At 39.1% G+C, this 26,840-nt stretch overlaps 1 protein-coding gene across 1 annotated transcript in view; it reads left to right on the plus strand.

Moving 5' to 3' along the window:
• Positions 1–8,270: 8,270 nt before the first annotated feature.
• net1 (neuroepithelial cell transforming 1) overlaps positions 8,271–26,840 on the plus strand; it is a 39,402-nt gene continuing 20,832 nt past the window's right edge. Inside the window, exons 1-2 of the mRNA XM_034162944.1 lie at positions 8,271–8,634; positions 23,256–23,319. Of these exons, the coding sequence (XP_034018835.1) occupies positions 8,495–8,634; positions 23,256–23,319 (204 nt within the window). The 5' untranslated portion in view covers positions 8,271–8,494. The remainder of the gene's footprint in view (positions 8,635–23,255; positions 23,320–26,840) is intronic.

Below are 26,840 nucleotides of genomic sequence, written 5' to 3' on the forward strand. Positions count from 1 at the left end.
GACCTCCGCTTTCAGAGCTCCGCTGTGATGCTCTGCAGGAGGCCGGCGAGGCTGACCTGGTCGGCAGCTTGTGGATCAACAGCTCGGTGGATTTCTGGTAGCGCCGGATCTCTCGGAGCCACGGTGCCGGGCCTGTAACGGTGAGGCTTCTAAACACCGCCGGTAGCCGGAGCGCTCTTCCGGGCGGCTTTGGATTTGGATTTACAGGCAGCCAACTTTGTTACATCGTCATTAAATTCACTATCCGGTACAACATACGGATCCACTGAACCAACTGCAACACATTGATCACAATAAACAGCTTTATCTCGAGGGTTTAAAGCCTCGTAATAAGCTTTCATTCTCTCTATTTTCTTTCACGCACCAGCCGTGTAGTAAATAAACGATGGAGACGGGAGCAGAGTCATTATCTATCAAAGTAACCACATTTCCTGAACTCAACATCATGTGAGGACTGATTGCTCTCCTGTCACTCACAATTCCACGCCCTTCTCAATCGAAACCACGCCCTCCCACGCCAGAACGGGGCCAAAGGTTTGAAACTGAAAAAATAAGATCTGAAAGTGAAAAAAGATCTGAAGGTGAAAAAAAGAAATATGAATTTAAAAAAATGATTTGATCAAAAAAATTACAGAGCTGAATCAAAAATTTATTTAAACTGAAAAATACATCTTACACTTATTTTTATTTTGATAATACTTTTTAAATTATTATAAAATTCAAGAACAAACATTGAATTTTCAGTTTCAAAATTTATTTTTTCAATCTTTTTTATTTTCAGATTACAAAACGTTTGGCCTTGATTTAGCTCCATAAATATGATTGGATAATTTTGTGCTGAGCTGTTTTATATGTGTGTGTGTATGTGTGAGAGAGTGTTATAAAGTTTTTATAAAATGACAAAAATTATCTAACCATTACTGTATTTCACCCACAAAACCCTCGAGCTGTTTAATTAAAACATACACTGTTCCTGCAAATGTTTGATGATGTTGTAGTTCCTAATACCGACCGCTAGAGGCGACCATGAGTCAAATATATATATATAAAAAAGGAATTTACTTTTAATTTAATTTAATAATGGAATCACAGATTTACTTCCATAAACGTTGTAAGATTGAGACAGGGATCGATTGCTTCTTCCTGCTTTGCCATTTTTTGTGGTAAATTTTTTTTTAGGTTGAATTTTTTGAGGTTTAATTCTTTTTAGGTTTAATTTTTTGGGTTGATTTTTTTTTTCTTTAGGTTGAATTTTTTTTTTTTGGGGGGGGGGGTTGAAATTTTGGAGGCTGAATATTTTGATGCTAAACAAATTCAACCTTAGAAATTCAGCTTCAAACTCTGATGGCACAGATTTACAATACTTTTCAGTCTTCAACATGCATCATCCTCTGTCCTTATCATAGCATAAAGAGAAAATAAAATCCATTAATAAATATCATAAGGATGAAAACATAATTTTATGGTTAAATACAAAGACAAACCAACATCAAATGGGGGATACATAGAATCCCACTGATGATTGGTAACACCATTTTACATACCCCATCTATCTATCTATCTATGTATAAAAACACATATGCAATATATTTCTTGAGAAAAGAAAGATTGTCCCAAAAGGCTTTATGGAACACTTTTGATGGTGTTATTTGGCAGAAGGTGGGGATTTGCCCACAATGTTCTGTAAATAAGATTAAAGAAATTCATATCAAAATATGACACAGTATACATTTGACCAATATGCACTTTTTCTAAATTATTAGACATGTGGTATACATGTAATTTCTGTAATGTAGCACCAGAATCTGTCATACATTTATCATTTTTCAAATTCATTTTGGCTTTGTTAAAAAAACAACAACAACTAATAATAGTATTGAAATCAACTGCAAGAATTTTGTTACATATTTTAATTTGGAATATTTTTGTTGTGAACATACTAATAATGTATGGTAAATTTCATATAGATAAATGTAAAATAAAAATTACCCCAACTTTTTATTTATTTATAGCACATAGACCCAGTCTCTTAATTTAAAATGTAATAAAACTAATGATTTAAGGAGGATTTATGGTTTTCCCACTTCAACTTAAATTGTATTTATTAAGTACTTGTCACTGTATCTTATACTTTTTGTTACTTCTTTATTTAAGTGTACCTGTAATTTTTTTAATGGAGTACATGTCTGCTGTTTTGTATATTTATATACTTTTTAATAAAGTGTTTTTGAATAATTGTCCTTTTATTGTTTCATTACCAATTAATTTGACAAGCCCTTGCTTTATGATTCTTGATGCTGTGATGTCATAAAGGACACCAAACAGGGAAAAGCCACAAAGGCTGTACAACAGTGCACTAACTGAGAAAAAAAATAAATAAATAAAAATGATTTTTCTGCAGAAGGATTAACATTTGCAAGTTGATTTTCAGTGCATCTGAAATGAAACAGAACCGAGGGCCATATGCACTAAATATTTTTTTTTATGTACATTTTCATTACTTCTTTGTGTTCAAACTGGATAACGTATTGATTGCTACAGTGAAGTTGGAGGTTTGCAGAGGGTTTTTTTTTTTTTTTTTGGTCCAGGCAAATTTAATTTTGACTCTGAGGTGTGAAAGCCCTCCTTTTGTAGCCATTTTGGTTCCTTTTAACCTGAAGACATTTGGTGAATACGGCCCCTGATTTCTGGAATGTTGGAATGAAACCTTTGGAAAATGGTCTCCAGGTGTGTAACCTGTCCGTTATGATTGTCACATGGAACTGGCACTTATTTGTCATAGTGAAGGGTTTTATTTCAAAATAAAACTTTTCTAATCTCCTTCCTGGATCCAACCATAAATTTCAGTGAGCTTAATGCTTTCAGTGGAGTGTCATAGAATTTTTCAAAATAAAGCATGTAGTCTTTGTGTAGTTTCCACACAGCTGTTAGACATGTCACCTTACGATCGACTTCCACATTACATGGAGAAATGTGGCAGGGGTGGGATTTGAACTTTAAAATCTCAGTAAGCCATAATATAAAAACAGACTTTCTGCAAACATGATCCATATTCTTCAGTCAAATCAGTAATGCATCCAAGATGCAATGTGTTGTGCAGAAAGCTGAAATAAAATAAAATATACAAATCAAACCAACAAATTTCTGATCCCACTGTTGCACAATCAAAAGGACTGTGACCACGGAAACTACACCGGATTTGTAGACTCGACTCAGTCATTTTATTCTTTTGTTTCAAAATCAAATTGTTGTCACACAAACATCACACATAAGGTTTTTGTTTATTTATTTTTTAATTAATACAGATATTCTACAAAGATCCAAAACGGGTATTACAGAGTCAGACAAACGTCTCTCCTCCAACCGGGATGTGCAACTGTCATTAAACCACGAGAAAGATCTGATGTGCGCACCTCCATGCGCCTCCAAAAGGATCCCCGCGAAACTTTGGTGTCATTGATTTGATGAGTTTTGTCCCGTTTTAAACCTCCGAAGAGTTCTTCAACTTACTCCAGCAAAACACACGGAGACAAAATAAAAATAAATACTCTTCCTGCCTGATTGACTGACAGCTGCAGCGTCACGTATATCACGGACTGTGATCTAACGTTCCCGCATTTTTGTAGCAAGGGCTAAAATTTCGGCGCCCCAAAGCCATTAATTTTGGCAATGTTGATTTGCCAAATATTTATTAATTTTCCCTAGTAAGTACATACGATTGGTTATTTCGCTGCACTTCAAGGGTGCTTTGAATGGCGCCCAAGACGAGGAACGTACGTTTTCTGCTCCTGTCGGTGGAAATGCACTGTTGAATGAGAGTCAGTTGGAGGAAGTGTTGTTTTAATCATTCATATTACATGTAGGCACATACAAGTAAGTAAAACTGACATTGATAATACTTTTTAAATATATATATATATATATATATATATATATATATATATATATATATATATATATTTAAAAAGTATTATATATATATATATATATATATATATATATATATATATATATATTTAAAAAGTATTTTATATATATATATATATATATATATATATATATATATATATATATATATATATATATGTATATTATGACTTTTCCCCTCCACATGTAGGAGGGCAGCGCCCGAGCGCCCGCCACTGGTGGGATAGCTCGCCCACAGATGGAACTCGTCGGATTACTTTCTCCTGACCCAGTTTCCGTTTGTTTGCAAAATGGTGCTGAATTTGCCGACATGAGAAGATGCTGCTAGATGAGTGTGAGTATTGACTTACGATCATTTAGCCGTAAAAACACACAAGATACTCAAGTTCCAGTTGTGCCAAATATCACAATTATCTGGGAACTACTTTTTGCGCAGGAATTCCTCAAGTACGTTGGCGCGGGCACGTAGTAACACAGGATATACAAAAACTGTGTAGAAGTTCGGCCAAAATGACAGCGTCCACTTTTAGCTTGCCATAAGCTAAGCTAGTGGTGCTTGTGAGAATATGACGATTGGTTTGCTGTAATTTTGATGATATCTAAATCTGGTGATCTCAGCATGTGACACCAGGTCATCTTTATTTTTTCATTTAATATATTTCTGTCGTTTTACTTAAGTATTGATTTTAGTTGTTGATAAGGTGACCACAGTGGAAATAAGTGTATTTTGCACTTTGTGTTTTCGACGGCCGATGCCGTCGTATACGACGGCTGGGACCAAGCTTTACTTAATTATAAATAACTTTTGAATGATACGAGATAGAAACGTACTCTTTTTTTTTTGCTGAAAAGTTAACTCCGTGGACTTTTGAGCCAGCCATCGGCCATCTTTGTACTACTCATAGAAGCTGTGTGATGACGTGCGCAATGTGAGTGTCCAATTGGAATTGGTTCACCGTCACATGGTTTTCCAAAATCTAATCGTAGGGCAGATTTACCTCACGTGAAAAGCCAAAGATCATTTTCAGGAGTGATATGTTACTAGTGGGCCCGTTTGAATAGCCCCCTGGGTGCTCCAATGAGTACATACTATTAGTACATACTCAGTGCGCCCTGCGCCATTACGCACAGCGAAAGTGAAAGCAGAGGAGCAGACGGAGAGCCTCTGATGACAATCTCACGTCCTCAAACAAAGAGTGTGTAACTATCAGGATTGCTCCACTAGTTTGCATGTGAATGTTACTGGATAACTCTGTTGCTTTCTCTGCGTAAAGCACTGTTTACCATATCAATGGACAACAAAACGCATATATCATTTTGTATATATTGTTCAAAATGTGCATTTGTGTTTATGGTTTGAACCTTTTTGTTGTACAGTCTTTCACACAAGACCTCAAATTACCTTTATAAAGTGTCAAAACAGTTGTTTATTATAGTTTGCTGTGTCATTCACATTCATTCTTCTTCTACCGCTTAGTCCAATTAAGGGTCGGGGGGCTGGAGCCTATCTCAGCAGTCATAGAGTGCGAGGCGGGGTACACCCAGGACAGGACGCTAGTATGTCGCAGGGCCACAAACAGACAAACAAGCACAGACACACCCACACACACACCTACGGACAATTTAAAGAAAAAATTTATTTTATACCCATAATGCATTATACCCATTATGCATTATACCCATTATACCCATAATGCACTTGGCACAGCATGTCCACACTAAAACCTTAAAAATTAGCGCATTACTTTAAAACTAAAACATATATCTGATATTTTCACTTTATAAAACTTCAGACGTGACAGTAATTTTAAATAACTTGTCCGAAATTAGTTTGGTTAAAATTTGAACCATAAGTTAAAGGAGACCTGCATTGAAAAAAACGCAGTCAGATTTTTTGAACAAAAAATGACTTACATTTACACATAAGATCCTTCTGAATGTAGTAAAGTAAATCTGCAAGCCCAGATCTGTCATTCAACAGAGAAATCTTCATTTGAAAATGACAAATTTACAGCTAACATTTAGCCCTCCGCAAACTGTCCCTCTCATCATGGACACTGCCAAGACGTCACGGACAAGACCCTCTCCCAGCATGCACTGCGCCAATTGTAATTTGTGGATTTACATCAGTATGCATCTGCACCTTTTTCTTGTCTTATACGGAAGGATCTACTTTTTAAAAACTTCATATTGTCTTGCGGCACGTTTGGTGAGTACACATTTCTTTTATTTGTGCTTGAAAATTATTTTGGGGGACTTTTTCATACGCCCGTTTGATTGAATGGTGTCGCAATGAAAATCTGTCTTTCGCCTCCGGTACCATCGCGGGATATGGAGGCCAGACCCGCAAAGAATCCCAGTCATTAAAAATATATAAACCTCTCTCAGCATCCATGGAGCTCTGGGGCTCTGATTGCCGAGGCGTACGGTGCTGTGGATTTTGCCGCAAGAAGTCTGTCCTTGCAGCAACAGGTGTACCGGCCGCTTCGCATTAAAACAGCGAGCGTAATCTCAGGACTTGTGCCAAGTGTGCTGCAGCTCCATTCAGTAGACAGAGAGGTGATGCCGGTGTTGTGCGCTGAATCTGGCACAACACCGGCTGCAAAGCAGACACGGGCGGTGTGAGTGGCCCGCGTCGGCGGTTAACGAGCTCGTTAACGAGCCTGCAGACTTAATAAGCGCAGCGGAGGCAGAGAGCGAGAGAGGAAGAACGGCGCCCGCTGTCGATGTCGTTGCTGATCTGAGCACACAGATCTGTATCTCACATTCATTGCAGCGTACTTTTGGATGTTGAAACCAGGACGTGTATAAGTAACATTACTAACAGATAAAATCAATTTCAATGCGGATCGGACTGAAGGCGGGAGCGTCGTCTTGTCCCTGACGTCATGGAAATGATACGGACGTACAAACTGTTTTCACAGAGGGCTAAATTTCTCCGCTGAATTACAAATTTGGGCTTACAGATTACTTTACTGCATTCACAAGGGTCTTATAAATACATATCAGCTATTTCTTTCTGAAATCTGACCACATTTATTTCAATGCAGGTCTACTTTAAAAATGTATGCCTCTGGATGACTTGGGTGATATTGCCAGTGTATCAGTATGGGGTTAAAAGAAATGATTTTTTTTTTTTTTTTTTTTTTGATCAGGATGTGGACTGTCATTTGGAGGAGGTCCATAAAGTCCATGTGGGTCCAGAGAATCACCAGGATGAAGATGAACTCATGAGGCGGGTGGAGCTGGAGTTTCACAGCAGCATGACCTGTGAGCTCCAGGCTGAAAAAGCTGGGAAGGCTGTGAACGAGCACGACATCTTAAAGGACCAACTAATGGAGGTCCAGAGAAGGGAAGAACTGACACCGACAGCCATGGAGGAGAGACAGGAGGCGATCATGGAAGCTCGGAGAGCAGCGAATAAATGGATCCAGCAGCTGACGGATGAGATGGAAACTGATCTCATGGAAAAGGAGGCGAAGGTAGAACAGCTGGAGAAGTTGGTGGAGGAGCTTCAGCAAAAAGCAGCTGAAGCTGAGTCAAAAAACATGGTGGTAAGAGGATGATGACGGCTGGAGGCTCCATCCTGGTTGGAGTAGTTCTGGGCTTCCTGGGTCCCCTAATGGTTATCAGTGAGATGGTCTCTGAGGGTTCAACTCCATATTGTGGTTTTTATTAAAAGATCAAAACTATTATGACTCATTGGCTTTTTTCAAAAAAGCGACTGTGTAATCATACAAACCATGACACATATCAATCCTGTGTGTGTGACTTTGCCACGTTTGTCTGCTTCTCTGTATTTATTATATTTTTGCTACTGTATGTGAAGCCGAACATCTAGAACCTGCCCCAACACGAGAACACAGAAAAAAGATGAGGAAAAAGAAAATAAGACATTATTGCCTCACGAGATTGTAGTAGCAACACAGAAAAATTAAAAAAGCTAATATTAAGCTAGTGAGTCTCAATAATTTTACTGCATGATTAGATTTGGGTTTTTATTTTGTGTTCCCCTTTTTGCACTATATTGCTTTTATTAATAAATATACTTTATTTTTTTTATGTTTTATAGTATACATTACCATATTATACAAATATATTCCAATAATTAAGACAATATTCAGATTATTTACAATATAATACAATCAAATCAAATAATTAAAATACTATATTTATTTATTCATTTAATTATTTATTTAAAAAACCTGCAACAATCAACAATTTGATGAATATCGTATGTTAAAATATATAATTAATTATAATAAAAATGCAGTATTTAAAACGATGATTTATTTATTGAAACTAAAAACTGAAGCTATTTGCAGTATATGAAAATCGTAAATTTTATTTTTCTTATTGAAAACTGGTTGATTGATTCGTCGCCCTTACTGACCCCGCCCATTCAGCGCTATATCCTAGCAACGAGGATATCTCTGTTCTTCTTATTGGACGTTACCTGGATTTCCGCCATATTCAAAAAATAAAGATCCGTCCCTCCTGCGAGATTTATTGCTATTGTTTTAAGTCTTCTCATTTATACAAAACTCTTTGGTCTTCGGCATTTCAAATGGATCGAATCGGTGAAGAGTGCGGTCCCGTTTGGACGGCAGAGAAAGCGAAAAGCGCTCCGAACTCCAGGGCCCTGAAGAGGAAGTGTTCTGCCCAGGAAGAAGAGTCTCCTGTGGGGAGCAGCAGCGGCTTGAGACGGTGTGTCCAATTTTCCAATTTAGTCATTCTGAAGCTCACTAAAACTAAAACCTGAAGTAGATAATTTTTACTGTATTATACAGCAAAAATCTAAAATTCGATGTGCAGTGTATCACCGAATTTTAGAGTTTGTCTCTTAAACTTGCTGACTGTTGCTAATACGCTTTAGCAAGACAGCACTGTTTCAAATAAATGGCACTTCACGTCAAAAACGGGTTTTTTGTCACACACACAAAAAACTGAGTACTTGTATGTACATTAAACAAGCTATGAAATGCTGGAAAAGGTTTAAATATATGTTTGTTAAAAGTGTCATGTTGGTTGGTGTAGTTTTATAACATGGCCGCAAGGTGTCAGTAAAAGACTACTTAATTGCAAAGTGCAGTTAGTGTGATTTATTATTTATTTGTTACTACATAGTAATGGATGTATAATGTATGGGACAACTATTTTAACACTTGCTGTACTGTTTGATACCATCTTTTATGCTTCATGCAAAGACTATTTTATCTTTGTAGTATATTTTACTACCCAAAAATAGTTCTTTAAGAGTTACTGTTACTTTGAGAAAAATTAGTATCTGTGATTTAGAGACATTGCAGGTTTAAACGCTCGTGTGTGTGTGTGTGTATATATATATATATATATATATATATTATATGTGTGTGTGTGTGTGTGTTTTTAATGAATTCCAATTTCAGTTACAGAAGCAAAATAAGCTAATCAATAGAGTGCATGCCTGGACCTTTTATTCCAACCTGTTGACCTTTGAGCGTGATCTTAGTTTGTGAGTGTTGACCTCTCAAACTGTTGACTGACCTTCATATGTGATTGATGCTCTTTGATCCTAAATGCCGACCTTTGATTCTGACTGCTGATTGTATTTCTTGAAACACACCTTTGTCAATAACATCCCGCCTTTTGAAATGTATATTTCATTTCAGACTACCAGTCAGTTAATTTGTTGATTGCCAAACATAAATGACATTATGACTACTTGAATATGAGACTATAAATGGGGTGTTTTTATATGTATGTTGAGTCCCGCTCACAATCACTTCTCTTTGTCTTTTAAAAATAGTGTTCCTGACATCCTTGGCGGTACATTGAGAATATCCTGGTACATTTTCAGACTGGCAGCTAACACAATAATATTAATAATCAGTGTTTTGGGATAATAAACCCTTGGGGTTTTTGTATTGGACTCTTTTCAAAGCTTTTCCGTGTTGTGTGCCAAAGTCCCCCAACCCTGTCCAGTGCCTACTGTGTCTACAGACAAGCATGGAAAAACATCAACCAACATTTGACCTCCATAACTAGGCTGATGGAAAATAAAGTTTTGACTGCAAAAATAAGTCAATTTCCCCGCTGAGAATGTCATTAAATCCTGACCTGCCAGTGGAACTCTGGTTTGAGCAGTAGAGTTGCCAAGCATGTGCAGATTTAAACCAAGAGAAACGAACACAGAGTGTTCTAACAGTGTGCTCTTGGAGTGCTTGGTTCAGAATTTGTGTATCGTACCATTAGTGTCACACCAGGTGGGGTGGGCAATAGTTGTTTTAGCTGTTCTTAGGGTATAGCCTGCCCCATAACAATGCAATTGGATGTTTTTATTTATTTATTTTTTAAATAATGTGATATAGTTTAAGGGTGATTCTTAGACTACGGGCACTTATTATGTCCTTTGATCATATTGTATGCAAAACAGAAAATAGGGGAAATTTCACACTTTTATAGTTATCTTTACAATGAAAGTGTGCCTTTTCACCTTTTTTCAGCATCATTATATGCAAATATTGCCGTTTTGTGTTTGTCCCACACCCAGACTTTTGATCTTCAATGATAAAAATGAATGGTAAAAAAATGTTTTTTCTAATGTTTTAAAATATCTCTGAATAAAATATCAGTAAAATAATCAAAACATAATTGGGGTATTCAATGTCATACAACTGTTGTGATTTTTTTAAACAAAATGTAGTTGTCCCACACTACTGCCGTAATTTCCACCACAACACTGTAATGTCCCTTTAAACAGTTTGTGTGAAAGATTGTTTGGGTAGTTTCTGTGGAGATAAACAGTGACATCAGAGCACATGTATATAGTGCCAAATTACAACAAACAGTTGCCCCAAGGCGCTTTATATTGTAAAGCAATGGTGTGGTGGAAATTACATTTACAAGGCCAATAGTGCCCGTAGTTAAAGAATCACCCTTAAGTGTACATTCAAATGACAGACATCGTCACAGGTTCACCAGGATCTTAGGGTTCGCGTCCTGACCTGGAACCCCAGTTTGGTCGTGTCCAAATTTCAGGCCTTGTCGGTTTGCCTTATGTCTCAGATCTACGTCTGATAGCATAATCCAGTGATTCTCAACCGGGGTGCCGCGGCACCCTAGGGTGCCGTGATCGATCTTCAGGGGTGCCGTGGGTATTTTTCATATTCGCGATTACCGTGAATTATTTATTTTATCCACAAAGCATAAAACGACTCAGAATCTGATGTCAAACGTGCTGCAGCCTCGCTCTTGTCTTAAGGCGGGACAATAACAAGGAGGCTGACGGCCGATTAAAACAGTGCCGTCTCCTTCAAAAGCCGTCTAAAATGCGGAGCTGTCGGTGTGTGTGTCTGTGCCTGTGTGCGCGCCCGCAGTTAACAGGCTGCAGACTGCGAGGGAGGGGGTGGGTGAGGGAGATTCCTGAATGCAGGCGCGACACGTTCAGTGCGCAGCGAGCGCGGAGCAGAGAGGATTTTAACCCAAGTGAACGTTAACAAAACGGAAACATGAAGCTGCCTTTACTTCTCTCTGAACTTTCTCTAAAGGTGTGATTCTGCCGTTACCGTCCTGTTCTCACCATGTGCGCATCGTATGCTGAATTTATGAGATCTTGAGATGAAATAAATGGTCAAATATCTTTAAAAACATTTTTTTTAAAATGAGAATATATGAATGAACTGAGCCACAAAAAAAAAAACAATGTTCAGATGCAGAGATCACAAAAAGCAGGTGAGAACTCTGAACTTTAACAGCTGTTATTTTCCAAAGGTATTCATTTGTTCAATCTTGAGCTTAATGCAGTGTTGAAGCACAAAACGTGACTGATGAGAAGAAACAATTTCAGAAATGCAACAGAAACAACCACAAATCAGAAAAAGTTGGGACTGTATGTAAAATGAAGATAAAAATAAAAATGTTGCACCATTCCCAGTTTCTCCACTCACAGAAGCCAAACGTTCTTCCAGAGTTGTGTAATTATACTACAATAGTAGAATATAAAGAAGGGGAAAAAAAAGAAAAAATAGACAATATATTCGTCAATCGCAATTATTTGTCTGACAATTAATCTTCTCCAGAAATTCCTAATCGTGACAGCCCTACTTGAGATCAGAGCGCAAAATGCTTGAGGATTTTCAAAATGCATTGTTTTCTGTATCGATTTTCTATTGCGATAATTGGGTTTTGCGCAAAACCAGAGGTAATAGCATTATAATATTATTTTGGTTGGTGGTGTGCCGCAGGATTTTGTAAATATAAAAAGGGTGCCGCGGCTCAAAAAAGGTTGAAAATCACTGGCATAATCATCTGCACCTTTTTGAATCAGAGCTGTATGTTTGGTTCTTATGAGTATGTTCTGGGTTCTGAGACGGCCTCTATTGGTGATGCTTTGTCAACGCATGTATTTTTATGTAGTGAAACGTCTCAGGAGGATGTAGATGGGGGCGGGGCTGTCGAAGTTCAGTTTCAAAATTTGTCAGCCTCAGAAAACAAGGGCAGGGCAAACTGATGCTAATCCACTGAGTCACGAGCCACACTTTCTTAAATACCAATGTAACAGCTACATGAGAAAAATGGACCTTTGTCCCCTGCTTGGCAGCGGCGGCGGATGTTTAGCGAGTCAGTCATGTACTTGTTAGAATAAGCCCACATGTAGCAGTTATTAGATTTGAATATAGCTTATTGTGTGGGAAGATAAAATGGGAATTCCCACCAAGAAAATGTTTGACAGGAACATACATTCTATTAGGCAGTGAAAACCAAAGTCATAATCCACTGTAAATGAAAACCTTTATTTTTGTTCAATCCACAGTAACTGATTAGACAGAAGATTGTTTATATATGTTTTATGTGTGGAGCTTATAAAAATATGTTAAATATCTCATTGTATTGTAATTACACTGAATGTCTCAAGTTTGGTGTGTATTTTCAAATGTCATGTTTAGGATTTATGGTTTCTCTGAGTCAAACTGGCAGCATTCCCGGTTAATAGTTCACATCTTAAAGCATCTGTGGTTAAGCTGTGATGCAAATACCTGTCCTAGAAGGCCTGGTTACATTTAATTGTTGCATGCTTCCATTGCCTGAGAAGATTTACTCACATTTTGAACAGTGTGAGAATGTGCGTGATACTATAATAGTCATCAGATTGTTTATTTTGGTTAGTACAACTTCCAGGGGCTAATGTCTTTATGTGTGTCGATCACTCTGTTTTCCAGAATGACAGACTCTCTGGAAACGCTGCACATTCCATTCCAAGTTTCTGCTTTACCAATAGTACCCAGCTGTAATTCTCAGTAAACTGGTACAGTAACCCTGCATCCCGTTGCAGTGTAGTGCCGTGATGCCATGGATCATACTGTGCAGATCCACCTTGAGAACAGCCGAGGGGACATACTACTCTGATTGCCAGTATTCAAAGAATTACAGATTTTGAACAGGTGTGGGATTAACTCTTGGGACCCGATGTATGAGCTGTTGGAAACTTCCATCAATATGTGTGAAGTCTACATCTTGGGGAGAGGTTGGAGGTACATTTGGGGTGAGCTATGGGAGTTTGAAATACAGCATCAGTACAGTCACTGACTTACTCATGCAGTCTGTTTTACTGGGAGTCTAATCTACACCTTGTTGGCATTTCCACTGTCTTGTGCGATCAACGGATTCTATGTAATGATTTAGCTGAAAGATTTCTGTCAGTTAATGTTCTTTCATGCTTGTGCTGTGTCTTTTGTTTGGCTATAGCAGATGGTTACCCCACTGAGTCTGGTCTGCTTGGGGTTTCTATCTAAAACCAACAAACTGTGGTGGTGGGGGGGGGGGGGGGGGGGGGGGGGGGTTGTTCCGATATACTTACTCATGGAGTCAGTAGAATCTAAATCCTACTTGTGCATAGTTGTAGGGATGGAAAGCCTTGGAGATTTTAGTAATGGCACTATTGCATGGTAAGTGGAACACAATGGCAAATGGTACAAGTAATCCATGTCATGTGACATACAAACCGCCAATCAAATGACGAGGATCGATCCAGCCATTATATAATGGCAATGATTCCACATAAATTGAACTTGGATACTTCAAATACTTTGAGGCGTTATCAATGAGTGTAGAATAGTTTTATTGCAACATTTGGTCATGTTACGTAGTTAATATAACCCAAATCAGTTGTCCATCCATTTTCTAAACCAGATTATTTAGTTAAGGTTCACAGGTTTTGGGGGGGGTGGTTACACCCTGTACAGGCCACCAGTCTGGCAGAGGGCTGAGTCCGGCACATATAGACACTTGTAGTATGCAACAGTAAATAGTTAATATTGCATATGACCAATACTAATGATCACACAGACTACTGAGCTGTGAGTGTAGTTTGGTTATGAAGTCCTAACATAAAGGCTTGTGCGTACTGATCACCTCCCCTCTTCCTCAGACAGGTGCTTACATTTTACCCTTTGACACCAGGACACCCAAGGAGTGTCATGTTTGCACTCTGTCTTTAGCTGCTGCTGATATTCAACAACACATGTAGCATTTGTTGGATGTTTATCCAAAGCTCTGTGAGGTACAGCCTGGGTGGGCCTCTGTGGAGCTGGACCCTGTTACTGTGTGTGCACTTCACCTGTTCTCATCTTGTCAGCTTCTCACATTTTCCCACTCTTGTTACATTTTGTCTTCATGTCATCACTTGTTGTTTCCTGTCTTTGTCCTCGCATCACATATGACGTCTGTCATGGGAGAGGGATTCTTCGTCATTTTTCTTGTTAAATCCTTGGGTTTGGGGTTGTTGTTTTTTTTGTGCTCTTGATGAAGAGCATGCAGATAGTTGATATGACCGAGTGAGATGGGAATTGATGATCTGCTGTGGCAACCCCCTAATAGGACCAGGAAGAAATAGCAGCAGGGTCCGAGGACAGAATGTTTCTGCTGAGCATAGGCCTACACATGATTTGGGCCAATATAAACATGAAACAAAGTTCACCATTACTGTAGTGCACAGTATATTATTGTTCCCTGAAGAACAAGAGCTGCAGCTAATGCAGATTACGTAAAACATTCTTCTTGCACAGATACTATTTGGAGTGGAAGCATCATCTACGTACATGATACTTCGGAGAATGGGTCAGGATGTTTACACAGAATGTATGCGTTGCTGGAGAAATCATTTATGAAAGTATGATACACATACAGTAAATGCTAGGGATGTCCTGATCTGATTGCAGAGATCAGTACTACTCAAGTTTTTGAGTCATGGGAACCTGATTTATTAAACGCAAGTTTTGCACTCTGCCTCTGTGATCTAGAGCAGTGATTTTCAACCTTTTTTGAGCCGCGGCACCCTTTTTATATTTACAAAATCCTGCGGCACACCACCAACCAAAATAATATTATAATGCTATTACCTCTGGTTTTGCGCAAAACCCAATTATCGCAATAGAAAATCGATACAGAAAACAACGCATTTTGAAAATCCTCAAGCATTTTGCGCTCTGATCTCAAGTAGGGCTGTCACGATTAGGAATTTCTGGAGAAGATTAATTGTCAGACAAATAATTGAGATTGACGAATATATTGTCTATTTATTTTCTTTTTTTTTCCTTCTTTATATTCTACTATTGTAGTATAATTACACAACTCTGGAAGAACGTTTGGCTTCTGTGAGTGGAGAAACTGGGAATGGTGCAACATTTTTATTTTTATCTTCATTTTACATACAGTCCCAACTTTTTCTGATTTGTGGTTGTTTCTGTTGCATTTCTGAAATTGTTTCTCCTCATCAGTCACGTTTTGTGCTTAAACACTGCATTAAGCTCAAGATTGAACAAATGAATACCTTTGGAAAATAACAGCTGTTAAAGTTCAGAGTTCTCACCTGCTTTTTGTGATCTCTGCATCTGAACATTGTTTTTTTTTTTTTGTGGCTCAGTTCATTCATATATTCTCATTTTTAAAAAATGTTTTTAAAGATATTTGACCATTTATTTCATCTCAAGATCTCATAAATTCAGCATACGACGCGCACATGGTGAGAACAGGACGGTAACGGCAGAATCACACCTTTAGAGAAAGTTCAGAGAGAAGTAAAGGCAGCTTCATGTTTCCGTTTTGTTAACGTTCACTTGGGTTAAAATCCTCTCTCTGCTCCGCGCTCACTGCGCACTGAACGTGTCGCGCCTGCATTCAGGAATCTCCCTCACCCACCCCCTCCCTCGCAGTCTGCAGCCTGTTAACTGCGGGCGCGCACACAGGCACAGACACACACACCGACAGCTCCGCATTTTAGACGGCTTTTGAAGGAGACGGCACTGTTTTAATCGGCCGTCAGCCTCCTTGTTATTGTCCCGCCTTAAGACGAGAGCGAGGCTGCAGCACGTTTGACATCAGATTCTGAGTCGTTTTATGCTTTGTGGATAAAATAAATAATTCACGGTAATCGCAAATATGAAAAATACCCACGGCACCCCTGAAGATCGATCACGGCACCCTAGGGTGCCGCGGCACCCCGGTTGAGAATCACTGATCTAGAGGTTGAGACATCTGTAGTAGATGCAAGTAGACGACCTCTTTGGTGGAGGTAAATTCAAATTTCAGAAATATCAAGCCAGCACCTTGGACTTGTTCTGTATATGGTTTGATGAAGATTGTCAAAGTCCAGTTGTTATAGAATTTATTTGAGACACTTTGTTGCATGGAAAGCTTTAAAGCTGGCTGTTCTGGATTACTGCACAAGTATTTCTGCTATTGCTCTATATTGTTTTTCATATGTATAAATACTAAATTACAGTTGAAAATTTTAAAGAATTGGCTGTAGCCTTACACTGTTATTAACCAGGCATCAGGGCACAGAAGGGGAGAGCTGAGTGTAGATAAGCAGTTGTTATGTCACAGTAACAGGCCGACACGAGGACTTCAGTGATTCAGTCTTACGAGCAGCACTTGCCGGACTCACACAGACAGCAAGTGTTACTAAGCAACATTCTTGATGCTAATGCCTTTTTAGGTCCCACCATGTTGGACCCAAATAAATAAATTCTCAATATTATCAACTGTTTTGACATCATTTGTTATTTCTATAAACCAGAATTGGTTATGAAAGCTCAGCGGTGGAGGATTTGATTCACTGCGCTGAGTATGATTCATGATTGTTATATATTAGTTTCTTTAAACAATATTCCTTTTTGTCTTAACATTTCATCTTCTGTTTATGACCACTGTTGTATTCTCTACCTTTATTAGAAATGTTTGGGGGCACGGGTGGTGGCCAAGTGATTAGTGCACTTGGATTCAGTTCAAACCCCGCCCCTGCCGGTCTCTCCATGTCATATGGAGTTGCGTCAGGAGGGGCATCCGGTGGCTTGTGCCAATTCAATGAGCAAATCGACATCGGATCTGCTGTGGTGACCCTAAGTAAAAATAAAGGGAGCAGTTGAAGGGACTTACTATTAGAAATGTTTGGGCCCTATTCCCCCACCCCCCATGCATGTGTTTGAGAGATGGTATTCTAATTCAGTTACATTTTTCAGTGAATCTGATTGGTTCAGAGTGTGAGATTTCAGACCGTATAAAATCGGGGTAGCGGTGGCAAAATATTTGACCATTTCACATTAGGATGTATTACTCCGCGCCCTGACCAGTGTTCTCACAAGATGTCATTCCTGTGGAATATCATTCCTGTCCGCCACACAACTGCACATGCATGCGTGATTGTGCAGAGGATGCAACTGTGCACGCATGCGCAATATTGTCAGGACACGGAACTGTCGATTTATTGCAAAGCATTCTGGTAGAGAGAAATGTGGCCTATCTCTACAATAAAACACGATTTGCAAGAAAAAAATGATTCTCTTTTTAAAAGAATATAGTCAAAGGTGGCACAAAATTGCCAAAAGTTCAACTATTAAAATTTTAATGCTTCTTCGTGTTATCAAAATAACACATCAATAGAAATGAATGAGTAAAGTCACCAAAAGTGAACTTGAAGTGAAATATTTTTGTGTTTCAGTAATCAACACTGGGTCTCATATTTGTGAATCTACACAAACTATGGCAGGTGCCAAATAACTCTGCTGTAATCCTGCCTAATGTAAAGATGATAATGCTAAAAGAATTAGAAATTTGATGTCTCTGTTTTCAAAACTATATAAAGCTTTGCTGTGATGTTTGGGAGTGCTAAATGGCGTTTTGCAGTAACTCTCTGTCATCTACAACCCCTGGCAAAAATTATGGTATCACCGGCCTCGGAGGATGTTCATTCAGTTGTTTAATTTTGTAGAAAAAAAGCAGATCACAGACATGACACAAAACTAAACTCATTTCAAATGGCAACTATCTGGCTTTAAGAAATCAGGAAAAAAAAAAAATTGTGGCAGTCAGTAACGGTTACTTTTTTAGACCAAGCAGAGGGAAAAAAAAATATAGACTCACTCAATTCTGAGGAATAAATTATGGAATCACCCTGTAAATTTTCATCCCCAAAACTAACACCTGCATCACATCACATCTGCTCGTTAGTCTGCATCTAAAAAGGAGTGATCACACCTTGGAGAGCTGTTGCACCAAGTGGACTGACATGAATCATGGCTCCAACACGAGAGATGTCAATTGAAACAAAGGAGAGGATTATTAAACTCTTAAAAGAGGGTAAATCATCACGCAATGTTGCAAAAGATGTTGGCTGTTCACAGTCAGTTGTGTCTAAACTCTGGACCAAATACAAACAACATGGGAAGGTTGTTAAAGGCAAACATACTGGTAGACCAAGGAAGACATCAAAGCGTCAAGACAGAAAACTTAAAGCAGTATGTCTCAAAAATCGAAAATGCACAACAAAACAAATGAGGAACGAATGGGAGGAAACTGGAATCAACGTCTGTGACCGAACTGTAAGAAACCGCCTAAAGGAAATGGGATTTACATACAGAAAAGCTAAACGAAAGCCATCATTAACACCTAAACAGAAAAAAACAAGGTTACAATGGGCTAAGGAAAAGCAATCGTGGACTGTGGATGACTGGATGAAAGTCATATTCAGTGATGAATCTCGAATCTGCATTGGGCAAGGTGATAATGCTGGAACTTTTGTTTGGTGCCGTTCCAATGAGATTTATAAAGATCAATCAATCAATTTTTTTTATATAGCGCCAAATCACAACAAACAGTTGCCCCAAGGCGCTTTATATTGTAAGGCAAGGCCATACAATAATTATGTAAAACCCCAACGGTCAAAACGACCCCCTGTGAGCAAGCACTTGGCTACAGTGGGAAGGAAAAACTCCCTTTTAACAGGAAGAAACCTCCAGCAGAACCAGGCTCAGGGAGGGGCAGTCTTCTGCTGGGACTGGTTGGGGCTGAGGGAGAGAACCAGGAAAAAGACATGCTGTGGAGGGGAGCAGAGATCGATCACTAATGATTAAATGCAGAGTGGTGCATACAGAGCAAAAAGAGAAAGAAACAGTGCATCATGGGAACCCCCCAGCAGTCTACGTCTATAGCAGCATAACTAAGGGATGGTTCAGGGTCACCTGATCCAGCCCTAACTATAAGCTTTAGCAAAAAGGAAAGTTTTAAGCCTAATCTTAAAGTAGAGAGGGTGTCTGTCTCCCTGATCTGAATTGGGAGCTGGTTCCACAGGAGAGGAGCCTGAAAGCTGAAGGCTCTGCCTCCCATTCTACTCTTACAAACCCTAGGAACTACAAGTAAGCCTGCAGTCTGAGAGCGAAGCGCTCTATTGGGGTGATATGGTACTACGAGGTCCCTAAGATAAGATGGGACCTGATTATTCAAAACCTTATAAGTAAGAAGAAGAATTTTAAATTCTATTCTAGAATTAACAGGAAGCCAATGAAGAGAGGCCAATATAGGTGAGATATGCTCTCTCCTTCTAGTCCCTGTCAGTACTCTAGCTGCAGCATTTTGAATTAACTGAAGGCTTTTTAGGGAACTTTTAGGACAACCTGATAATAATGAATTACAATAGTCCAGCCTAGAGGAAATAAATGCATGAATTAGTTTTTCAGCATCACTCAGCAAGATGACTGCCTGAAGAGAACATGTAAATTTCCACAGTCATTGATGATATGGGGCTGCATGTCAGGTAAAGGCAATGGGGAGATGGCTGTCATTACATCATCAATAAATGCACAAGTTTACGTTGATATTTTGGACACTTTTCTTATCCCATCAATTGAAAGGATGTTTGGGGATGATGAAATCATTTTTCAGGATGATAATGCATCTTGCCATAGAGCAAAAACTGTGAAAACATTCCTTGCAAAAAGACACATAGGGTCAATGTCATGGCCTGCAAATAGTCCGGATCTTAATCCAATTGAAAATCTTTGGTGGAAGTTGAAGAAAATGGTCCATGACAAGGCTCCAACCTGCAAAGCTGATCTGGCAACAGCAATCAGAGAAAGTTGGAGCCAGATTGATGAAGAGTACTGTTTGTCACTCATTAAGTCCATGCCTCAGAGACTGCAAGCTGTTATAAAAGCCAGAGGTGGTGCAACAAAATACTAGTGATGTGTTGGAGCGTTCTTTTGTTTTTCATGATTCCATAATTTTTTCCTCAGAATTGAGTGATTCCATATTTTTTTCCCTCTGCTTGGTCTAAAAAAGTAACTGTTACTGACTGCCACAATTTTTTTTTTTCCTGATTTCTTACAGTGTTTCTTAAAGCCAGAAAGTTGCCATTTGAAATGACTTTAGTTTTGTGTCATGTCTGTGATCTGCTTTTTTTCTACAAAATTAAACAACTGAATGAACATCCTCTGAGGCCGGTGATTCCATAATTTTTGCCAGGGGTTGTAGTAGAGTATAAGCTCTTCTCTTCAGTGCTACTGATCTCCCTCCACTGGTACAAGTCTTTGACATAAGGTATGACCTTTCTGCTCCCTCATTAACACAGAGTGCCATAAATAAGGCAAATGATGGCAAGTAGCCTTTGTGTATTTTTGAAGATGATTGAGTTTTTTTTTTTTTTCTCAACAAAAATATCTATATTTTACCAGCATTTGGTCAACATATAATCAGCTATCTGCTACGTGCAGACCATATTACCTGAAATTAATAAGACTCATTTTCTGTGGTTTTTCACTATATGAAAATTCAGTAAGGTATATTTTATATATTATATTCCAATTCTAAGGTGGAACTATGCTAGTATATAAAGGTATATCTAAATATCTAAAAAGGAAGAGTAAAATAGGAGAGTAAAAAAAGAGTCGAGTAGAGCCTCTTGGGTACCTGGTCTTCAGAACCAGGGATGGTAGGTTGAAAAGCTTTTTTATCCCATGGGAACTCTCCCTACCCACCCAAGTGGCTCGAGAAAAAAGTATATATAATATTATAAATAATAACTCTTGCTCAAATAATAATCTTATTTGAGCAAGAGTATAACCTGGACCATTTTTACTTTCAAATTTTCAAAGTAAAAATCTGCATGAAAACCTGATTAAAAGATGTTTACATCTTTTTAATGAATTTGTGACTGTGTTTAGTTAATGTTTAATGCTTAACTGAGTGTGCAGGCAGTGCAAAAGTCCCCTGGTTCACACAAGAGAATCAGTTTTTGTAACCATTTCCATGACTGTTATGTCTTCATATGAAATTGTCTTTATAGCCAGTTACAGTTATAAGTAGTATTTCACGGGTGTTTTTGACTCACATGTGGAGCCTAGTAGAACAGGAGGGTGTTCTGCATTGTTCGAGGAGGAAAACTGATTTCTCACAGTGTTTACAGTATTGCACAATCCATGGTGTACTATCACACTAGTTATGACACTGGTGTATTGCCCAGAGAGAGCAGGCTGCTCAGTGGATAAGGAGCTGATCTGCCAAAGTCAAAGCTCACTAGTGATACCTGTCCGTGTCTTTGGACAAGACACTTTTTAATCTACATTCTATCAGTCCATCCAGTTGTACATGCAGATTGTCCTCCGCTGCAGAAGTAACCTGCATTGGACTGGCTTCCCTTACAGGGCGAGTCAGACTCTCATCTGATTGACTCTACAGAATTGGAAGATAAGAACCAGCTCCAACAGGCCTCAGGGCCTATTTAGGACATTCTACTTCTTTGATTTGCATGCTGACCCCCTGCCATTCTCCTTTGTCATCCATCTATTGGGCATCTGGAGTTCATCATGATTCAACTATACAGAATCACCAACAATATCGTTTTGACTAAAAGTGGCACTGTCAAGCTTCCGCAAGCGATTTCTGGGACCTACCTGAGAGGGATAAGTTTAATAACTGAAACATATTCTTCAGGATTTTAATACCTTATGGTCGCTTCCCCGTTGTCCAATTTCCATGATGTATTGTGCATCTTGAACCCATCATAACTCTACCATGCTCCTGCAAGCAGCACAGCTGTCATTGGATTTATTGCACATAATCAATGACATGTTGGTCTTACTGAAAATCTTACTGTTACTATCCATAAATGCTCAGTTCGGTAATTTGTGTCTGTAGTCTATCAAACATTATACTCACCTCTGTAGTCATCACTCTTGGTTTTGTAACTTGCTCATTTACGTATCCTTGTATGGCGTATGAGGTACACATATTCATGTGTGTGAAGTAAAGCTTCAATAAAATTTTTGATAGATGGTGTTTAATAAATGTTAACAGGAGACAGAGCTTAAAGCACTTCTTTGATCCTCCGTTGTGTACTCATCCATTCACTACACATGACATGTTGTGGCCTTTGCTGGCTTTACTGCGATGCTTTAAAAGCACAATGGTAACATCTTTGATGTAAGGATTTGCAGTATTGATTGTTGTTTGTGGGAGGGGTTAACACAAACAATCCTACTTTGGAGTCCCAAAAATGGTAAAGCTGTGTCCTTTAGCAAATCCCAGCAAAAATAGCCCTTGTCCAAATCTTTGGGTGGAGAAAGAAAGACTCCTCCTTCACACAAATGTGGCCGAAGACCTTGGAGAGCATTTTGGTTGGTGCAAGTGGACTTGGGGTCATGTTGCCATCCCTTCTTTGGCTTGGCGTGCCTTTGTCTCAGTCCTGGTCAGAGTTGGAGGACAGCACTGCTGAGGAGGCACTATGCTGAGGCTGTGGTAGGTACCGGGCAGACACCGCTGAACATTCATCACTTTTTAACTCATCAGCTTTACTCATCCTCTGGTTGGGGCCGGACAAACTGTTTCTTCTAGGTGTCATGGCTGGTTCTGAGTCACAGCTCTTCACAGAATAGTAGTGGAAGATTGTAGGGGTGACTTTTTGAAATGTTCAGGCACACAGGGGAAGGCCATGCTAAATAGGCCTATAGGTGTTTGTAGCTATCGTGCTGTAGTCATTTTGTCCATCTCTGATCTTGTGTATTGTCATTCTGTTGTAGGTCATTGAGAAGGGGAAGCTCCTTCACCTTCCTCACCCCAGGACCGCAATGGGACTTCACTTTGGTGAGTGCAGGTCTCGGTTTTGTCTTTTTAATATCATATATACTGATTATGTTTGGATTTATCTGAAACAACAAAATGACAAGATGTTCAAGAGGCAAGTTAGACATACACCAGCGTTTGCCAGCATTTTTTATACGGTCGGCATACGCAGGCTTAATCGTCATGGTATGACGGGGCTTTTACAAAGCAGGAGTTCATTTATAGTTACTGTATATCTTGTTGGAGTAGGACAAATCTGCTTTGAAAACATATGGACAAGCATGGACGTCAATTAATATAACACAAATCATTTGCAAAGCCAGTTGGCTTCAGATAAGGCAGGAGATGGACACAAGAACAGTTTCAAGTCTTTGAATATTTCCTGGGATATATCAGAGATAGAAATCATATGGCGCAGTTTGGTAGGGCTGTCCTCAAAAAGCTGAAGGACTGCAGGAAAGAGACTAGTGAGGGAAGCCACCAAGACACCCATGATAATCCTGACACAAACAAATGCTACATATATATATTTTTATGACCTGACGTAGGAGGGTCTTTGTTGTTTTTTTCCTGCTTTTTTTTTTGTTCATCTATACACATATTGAGTGTTATCATTGTCCTAAAGATTAAGATAAGGAAATGTATCTTATCAAGGTGTGGGGAATTGGATGCCAACGGCGATACAGCAGTCACTCAAGGATTTTAACATCTAACTCACAAGAGGACATTGAATTACAAGATTACTTCATTATTAAAGTTTTTTTTAAACTTTGAACTCCCACAAAACTGTTGGACAAAAAAACTGCAAAGAAGGTTGGTTGGTGCACTGAATATTCCTTTACTGGAGCACAACTCATCATTTAACTATTACAAATTTAAAACATCCTACGTAGAATAAGTGTCAATATTGCTTAAGAGTCTCTCCTCAAAGTGTGGTGTGTTTGAAACTGTATATAAGAAGGATGCTTCCTTCTTATGGTGTGGCAGACAGGCACACAGGCTGTACACAGAGCAGCACACCAGCTTTTACTGACCTGCTCCGACCCAAGTGTCACTGGGCATATGTTAGAACAGGTGCCATGGTGCAAGAAGGCTCACAGCTGAGCCCAAGTATAGTAATTGTACACCGCTCTGCAGCCACTGTGTTAAACTAATAATGTTCTTGTCGCTGTTGGTTAATAGATGTTTTAACACATGGAACAAAGTAGAAGTTACTTGTATGTGATTCAGTTTCTGTGTGTAGACTTTATACCGTGATGTGCAAAGATTTTCACAAGATATGAGGAGAGTAAATCACAATCACATTATTTCTTGTGTTCACATACATCATTAATGTGTGCATTAGGGGTGGGCGACATGAACGATTTAACCATTTCACTGTATAAATTTGGCCAACAGTAGAGATTTAGACTCTACCGACCAACCGCAATAATCCTTGTTGATGACGTCACTGTATCTTCCTCAGTGACTCTGAGCGACTGGAAAAGACTGCAGTTAGTGATTTGGTCACAGGCTCCATCTCCACTTCGGCAGATTAAAACTTCTCCTTGTAAGAGTGTGAAATTATAAGCTATTTTAACCCTCTGGAGTCACCTGACTGAATTCGATCATGTAAAAGTCACATGAACGAATTAAGCAATTGTCCCTTTAAAGTCATCAGACTGTCTCTATTTCAGTGCGTTTTAAAAGTGCACACTTGAAGCTTTATACGAGTTTTTAAGTTACGTTAATAGGCCTACTAGAACCTGAATTATGATTAATAATTTTCGCAATGTTTTTTTGTGAATTTTATGGTCATATTTGATGCGTGTATTTGCAGAAAGTCGCAGTAAACAGTCTCACATTTCCTCATTCAACTGCGTTGACAGCTCCGTCTCACCCAGGAGAGCCGAGGAAAAACAAAAACAAAAAAAAACAAAACACGCCTTCCACTCTATCATTGGTGGAACCCCACGACCTAAGCCAATCAGGATCATCAACCCATGTGGTGGCGTCTATGAGGACTTTCTGGACAAAATGCCACCAAAAGCAGACAAACCAACACTGCCTCCTGCTGGACAGAAGCAGGAATGGCAAAATGAGATTATTCCAATGCACAAAAATACATGTCTAACAAGTCAGAGAATCGGGTGCTCAAAATTAATATCTGTTTTTGTTTTTATTTATTTGTTTCTTTTAATGAGTTTAGCTTTGCAAAGGGACTATATGACCCATTTTCAGAAACACACTTCCATGATAACCTTTACACTTAAGTTTATATCGCGACATATACTGTTACCGTGAAGGGATTCAATTTATATCGTGATATGAATTTTATGTCATATCTCCCAGCCCTATTATCGTGACAGACGTCCTTATTAACAAACCTGAATTTGTGCTCTTGGAGAAGGCTGAAACTGCCGGCTGGCGTGTTGTATCAGCAGATGGTGCGTGCACATAATGCGATATGATAAGTGCTATTGATGCACGTATTTTGAATATGTTTGTGTTTTCTGCATTTGCTAGTGTTGTGGCCTTTTTTGGCCACTGTAGTTTGATGTTATTGGCACTAATGAGCACTTGTGAAGCCGTATTTACAGCCAGGCAGGCTGTATGCGACAGCTGTTGTGATCTATATTTGCATTGTTGTAACACGAGCTGATAGGTTGTAGTTCTGTGGTGGTTTGTACACATGTAAAGTCTCGGTCTTGTTTCACGAAAGGCTTCTTTATTCTTTTGAATGGCAGTTTTGGTATCGGTCACCAGCCTTGATTCTCACACTGTGGAGCCAGTGTTATCACCTGAGTACAAGCAGTAAAATTTGCTCTACATTCCGAGCCATCATTCCCATAATTTTGTCTGACTGCGTGTTGTCGCCTCTTTTATGACGGCCGCTACGTGGCTTCTTCAAGGCTGCAGCAGGGCCTGTTCTTGTATCTTCTGCACAAAGATGCTCTAATTGCTTTTACCCTCCAGCACCAGAAAAAAAAAAAAATATATATATATATTAAAAAAAAACCTACTGCTGTTCCTTATAGTCTCGTCTGCTTGTGGTTTCCAGTTGCTTTTAAATGAAACAAGCTGATTAGAAGCAGAAAAGAAAGACGAGATTAGATGGTGAGTACATCGGCATTCCAGGTTTACAGCTGCCCTGCAACGCAATCCATTGCTCATCTGAAGGCAGGAGGAGGGGAAGTAAAAGCAGACAAGAGACCAGCAGCGCTTTATCTCGTGCCAGGCTGCTGCCTCTGATTCACAAACCTGGCACTCTTTGCTCATCCATTCAAAACATATGGACCTTGTTTGCTTGCACTTTCGAATCACGACCCCTGCCCAATTTTATCCAACTTTTTATAAGTCTACCACAGTGCAAGCAGTAAAATAATCCTGGAAATGTCTTGCCATGTCTTGCTTACCCCTGTGATATACATGCTGCCATTTTATGCTGGAATGCTTTGCCATGGCTCTGAATAAAGTCTAGCCAGCTCTTTGATGTAATTAGGGGGATTTTTCTTTTCTTCACCCCTCCCCTGGCTGGGTGGGGGATGTGTTTGCCCTCAGGC

Source organism: Thalassophryne amazonica, chromosome 22, assembly GCF_902500255.1.
Source record: "Thalassophryne amazonica chromosome 22, fThaAma1.1, whole genome shotgun sequence".
Taxonomy (NCBI): Eukaryota; Metazoa; Chordata; class Actinopteri; order Batrachoidiformes; family Batrachoididae; genus Thalassophryne; species Thalassophryne amazonica.